The sequence below is a fragment of the Nanorana parkeri genome, unplaced genomic scaffold, assembly GCF_000935625.1.
Source record: "Nanorana parkeri isolate BGI_ZX_2015 unplaced genomic scaffold, ASM93562v1 scaffold112, whole genome shotgun sequence".
NCBI classification, from domain to species: Eukaryota; Metazoa; Chordata; class Amphibia; order Anura; family Dicroglossidae; genus Nanorana; species Nanorana parkeri.
Window position 1 is genome coordinate 1265880 of NW_017306380.1, and position 6000 is coordinate 1271879.

General features: G+C 40.1%; 1 protein-coding gene across 1 annotated transcript in view; it reads right to left on the reverse strand.

Annotated features, from left to right (window-relative positions):
• Positions 1–6000, reverse strand: part of CCDC148 (coiled-coil domain containing 148) — a 120900-nt gene that overhangs the window by 15389 nt on the left and 99511 nt on the right. Inside the window, exon 10 of the mRNA XM_018553166.1 lies at positions 3408–3548. Within this exon, the coding sequence (XP_018408668.1) occupies positions 3408–3548 (141 nt within the window). The remainder of the gene's footprint in view (positions 1–3407; positions 3549–6000) is intronic.

Below are 6000 nucleotides of genomic sequence, written 5' to 3' on the forward strand. Positions count from 1 at the left end.
CAGCCAAAAAGGGAAGTTCTCCCCCAGCATGAGAAGAGATAAGGATTTAAAAGGAAGAGCAGCAAAGAGAAGGGAAACTACCATGGATTACAGTAAGGCACACATTACAGTATTGGTTTATGTTAAAAAATCTGAGGGTTTAATGTCCCTTTAAATCTTAAAAATGCATTCAAGTACCTTAACTAATAACAACAATGTATCTTATTTGTGTGTCACTCGGCTGTAGATCTTCAAAACATTTCTGAATTGGTGCTGACACTGTTCTTTCTTCTGGAGGGTGGCTACTTTTTGTAAAGTAGCCATCGTCTAAGCTCAGTCCTGTGATAGACTACAATCTAAAAACAAATGAGTAAATTACAGGTGAGATTGTAGTCCATCACATGAGTGAGCTTGGAGTGGTGGCTACTTTACACCACACACAGGGACCATGGGGAAGAAACGGTGCTACAGACAAGTGACCTTTCCTAAATTGAGATGATGTCATTGGTCTGCTGCAGGCAGGAAAAAGCATTTTCTATAATAATAAATATAAAGGATAATACATTTGAAAATGCTTATCTACACTCCGGCTTCTGCCCATGGCGCCTAGGTGAGGGTGATACCATGGGCCATCCAGTGGGATCCAGGGAATGCGGAGAATCCCAGATCCCACAAGAAGATGCTCCTGCACAATGCTGGAGCATCTTCTCGTGAGATTTTGGATCTTAAGTGTTCCTTGGATCGTGACTAGAAGCCTGTGGGGTCACCACGAGCAGAAGCTAAGTTATAGGCCAGGGAGTGCAAGGTAAAAATTATGTTTTCTGGTTTTTTTTAAATGTAGAATGCAGTGTTATGAAATTGGACAGGGGTCTTTCAAGCATACAGACCTTGAATTTTGATGCATTAGTACGAAGGAATTAAAAAATAACTTTTATAACGTGGCCGTGTTTGTGTAAGCATTTTAAAGAAAGCTTTCCCGACAGAGATGTTAAGGCTGCAATTGCTGTACATAAAAAGGCCTTCAATAAAAAATTCAAAGGGCAAGAAAAAAAAATAAAAATACATAAATTGATTATACTACAACGTGCGATTAATTGCGCCCTCCAATTGCATTCAATGAGCTAAAAATTGTTCCTGATGAAACTGATTTCAAGCATTGTGCTTCTGTGCTGTGATTGATTGCTTGATCATGCAATTAGAATTGTGCATGAGCTGGCTTTCATTGTCTCTTATATGTTCCAAAGGAAGAACGCATTCCCGCTAATAAAAATTGCTTGTGTGCTCCCAGCCTCACAGGGCTATCATGCAGTGATAGAACATTCTGTCATTGTCTTAGGTCTGTGAGTTCCTGTATACATACATGTAACGAGGATACACGCATGCATGTCTCAGGTACACACAGATAATTATCTCCTGCATAGTCATTTTCATTCATTCATTTTCATAGTCATTGTTACAATAATAATATTCACTAGCGCAGTATATCTGATCCTTCAAATTATGGTGGTTTTTTTTATGTGCGTATCTTAAAGTGACACTAAACTCAGGAGTTATAACTTAAAAATGCATTCAAGTACCTTACTATTAAAAATTTACCTTATTTGTGTATCACTCGGCTGTAGATCCTCAAATCATCTCTGAATTGGTGCTGACACTGTCCTTCCTTCTGGAGGGTGGCTACTTTTGTTCCTCATGGTCCCTGTGTGTGTTGTAAAGTATACACCGCACCAAGCTCGCTCCTGTGATGGACTACAATCTCATGTTTAGTTTACTAATTTGTATTAAGATTGTAATCCATCACAGGAGTGAGCTTGGAGCGGTGACTACTTTACAACACAGACAGGGACCATGGGAAACAAATGTAGCCACCCTCCAGAAGGAAGGACAGTGTCAGCACCAATTCAGAGATGATTTGAGGATCTACAGCCGAGTGATACACAAATAAGATACATTTATGTTAATAGTTTCTGTGTATTTCCACTTTCACAGCCAAATTGGGATATCACCTATTTTATATTTGTTACATGTTCCCACACACATAGCATAAGCTAAAAAAATAAAAAAATGCTTCTTGCCGTTTCAATTGTTTTTTTTATGGGTTAGGGTTTTCAGGGTTACAATGTCTTGTAGCTTCTATTTCTTTAAAATGTTAGGAGGGATTGTGAGGGGTCTGAGGTGGCTTGTCCGTTGTATGGTAATGAGGAACTTTACCCAGATCTTTAAAATAACAACAAAGACACCTTTAGAAATGTTTAGTAATGACAATCTACAAACACATACTTCTAGATAATTGCCGGCTTTGTATTCTTTGCATACCTTAGTTCTCTTTTCTTTCCCAGTCTTCTGACAGTGGCCATGTTTACTAAGGGCAGGTTACTAGACCTCCCTTTACTTCCTGGAACTCTGGCACAGGTGACTAGGACATGTGACCATGCACATCATCTCAGAGAAGGAAAATGCCTTTCCCTGAGATCTCATGAGATTGCAGATGAGATTTCCCAGCAATGCTCTGCTGATGTAACCTTCCCAGGATGCAACACTTTGGCACATAATTTGTGCCAGAATTGGACCAGGAAGTAGATGAACTCTATTTGTAAGTAGATGAAAAACAAGTTTGTTTAACTAATGAATGTAAGATGATTTTAAATCGGCAGGCAGAGGTGCATGCTGGTGTGATTTGTAGTGAAATGGGGTATAGGTCCACTTTAATGAAGCTTATCAGATAAACACATAGTCTTTTTATAAGGACAAACCACTGTGAAAGGGCTAAGAAAAACCTGGAATCAGCCATCTTGCCTGTTTTAACAAAAAACCTAAAAGGTAACAATTAAAAAAAAAGTTATTTTCAGTATGCTGTGTGAATAGGAACACATAATTCTCAAATTTGACTGCAAAACTGGAAATACACTTTAAGCAACTTGAATGCATTGTTAAGAGTTAACTCCTGAGTTTAGTGTCACTTTAAGCCTGCGCAGTTCTAATCCTTTAAGGCGGACTAGACATGACAGGTTCTCTTTAAGAACGCAGGTTTGATCAGTATTTAGTTACAAGGGTGGATGAAGGAAGATGGCTGTGCGGCAAAGTTTACTTTGCACAGAGTTTCTGACTTGTGACGAGAATGTACTGCAGTGCAGGGTACTTGACTGCAGCACTCCGAGCATTCCAAAGTCTCTCTAGTACTGTTACAAAACCCACATTTCCAGAATCATTCAGGCAGCGCTACACTCACAGCACAATGCAGCATGGTAAGATTAAGTTCCGGGAGCTATTAATGGCTTTGGCTGGAATTTAAAAAAAAAAACTCTTTCCTAGAATGCTGTGTGCACACACGTATCTATGGGCAGCAGGAGCAGACAGGTAATTAGAATGCATCTAGGTGTTCTCTTTAAGCTTTTAATATTGTATGAAAATTGTTGGAATGTTTGTACTTTTTCCTTTTCATCTGCTCTCTGCAGCTTCTCTTTCTCTTTGCTTTGTCTTTCTCGTTGCTCTTCTTCTTGTCGTCTCCTGGCAGCGATGGCAGATTCTAATCTAGTGGCTTCCTCCTGGTGCACTCTCCACTGCATGACCTAAATGGGAAACAGTGAAGATTTCAGGAAGATTTAAAAAACTGAGACATAAATCAAGAGAAATGGTTCTTAAAGGAGCAGTCCATCTAAGAACATGTTGCATTTATAGTATACTGTACCAACATTGTTAAAGCGGACCTTTACCCAGATCTATAAAATAACAAGCACACCTTTAGAAATGTTTAGTAATGACAATCTACAAACACATACTTCTACATAATTCCCGGCTTTGTATTCTTTGCATTCCTTATTTCTCTTTTCTTCCCCAGTCTTCTGACAGTGGCCACGCTTACTAAGGACAGATTACTAGCTCTCCTTTACATCCTGGATTTTTGGCACATGTGACTAGGCATGTGACTAGGACATGTGACCATGCACATCATCTCAGGGGAGCAAAATGCCTTTCCCTGAGATCTCCTGACATTACAGATGAGATTTCCCAGCAATGCTCTGCTGATGACAAGGCAATCCCAGTGTGCATTGCTTTGGCAAACTGAAGTCATTTTGCCGTTTCAAAGCAGGAAGTGAATGCTCTGCAAGTGTACGTATTTCACAATCACAGCATTTTACACCTGACATGTCTGTGTTATTATTAATCCTCATACATAGAGGGATGCATTGGTAGAATTCGATTTTTGAGTATAAAGATCCACTTTAAAGTAGTATTATAGACTCAAACTTTTTTTTTCCAATAATGAATTCAGATCAATCAAATATATATTGCCCAGCAAAGTATTTATTTACATTTTTCCCAAGCACTTACACTCATCATGAACAGCTCTAATTCTCTGAGCTCAGCTTCCCTGAACGTCCTGTCCAGTACAAGATCACAAGGGACAGAGCAGTCTCCAGCAGCCGTCCATCTACTAGCATGGAGAAAGGAGAGCTGAGACCAGGGAGGAGAGGGCAGCAGGGAAATTACCTGTCTTGCTGTGTCTGTGTATTTGTATCACACAAAGTTTACTAGCACACACAAGGATAACTCCATAGGGCCCTGCAAGGGAAAGGAGCCACCCTAAAAAAGGAAATCGGGGCCAGTGCTCAGGAGATCAGCTGATTCTGCAGGAAACTAAAACTTTTAAGCATCAAGGAGCAGCATCCATTGTAAGGGATTTATTCGTCATTTGAAGTAGCTTAACCTTTTGAATTTAATATCACTGAGTCTCCACTGGTAAAAAGCATATGGTACCACTTCCAGACCCAGAGGTGCTCCTGTGTTGAACACACAACCTGGACCCCCGGCACTGCCCCCTCCTACCTCCTGATCTTCGCTATTGGCCAATCCCAGTGGGAGGTCTCACTAGTCATTAGTAGAGTGCAGGAGGAGGTGGGACAAATGCATGGTAAGGATATTAAAATTGAATAACGGAACACCCTGAGATATGGGAGCAATCTATGGAAAATCTGAATGGAACAGCATTGATCTAGACGTGTCTGCTGTATCCTTCTAGTGCTTACCAGCGGTTTGAGTTAAACTCCTTGAAAAACTTTCTCAGGGACACGCTAACTTATTGACCAACTCTTCATTTTCATCCTTTCATTCATCTTCAATTAGTAAATCCCGACAAATACCAGTATTGAACCTAAATGTGACTTTACAGCCAAATATGAGGTACAAGTGTTCACTAGTGGAGTCACTTTCCAATGAAAAATTCTGCATTACATGTTTACAAAAAGCCTACAACTTCCACCCTAGGTAAGTGTGACATTATGATCATTCAGGCAAGGTCCTGGAAATTATGAAGATCCCCGGGGAAGGAGACCTGATTTTTCTCTGCTGCAGTTAAATAACATTTACAGGTCTTGTCTGTCCCCCAGCCTGTGACTGGACAGTGTAAGAAGAAGCAGCAAACGGATGAGCTCATCTCTCTGTCACTCAACTCTCTCCTCCTATCAGCATGTTCTTTGTTAGCTCCTGCTACTTTTCTGTCTCCCAGTCTGAACTCTGCTGTATGGGGATAGCAAGTCAAATCCAGGTACTTACACTGCTTGTCTTTAAAAAAATAATTTTCACTAGCTATTAATCAAAACAGAGTGAGAGGATATCTTTCCAATGTCTTAGCCGGTTGTCACAGGAACAAGTGCCACTGTTATAAGATTTCCTCACTATTCCTGCTTTGGTGATTTAAGATCTACCATCACTTTCATTGCCGGTGATATTGGTGATCAGGACAATTTCAGAGAGTAAATCTTCCCAATAGGGACACCTGATGGGGGTTGTAACACCTCACCACTCAAAGCTTTCCCTTTAGTTATATGTTACCAGGCTGCTGGTTTTAGTTGTTACCTAGAGCTACTTTTTACATCAAAACAATACATTTACTATACATAATAGTTTGAAGTTAATATCTTATCATCCTCACAATGGATTTCAGAGGAAGCTATTTGCTATTTTACTATCACAACTCCATTGATATACCATATATGGTGTGATGCTCAAAGCATCCCCGCC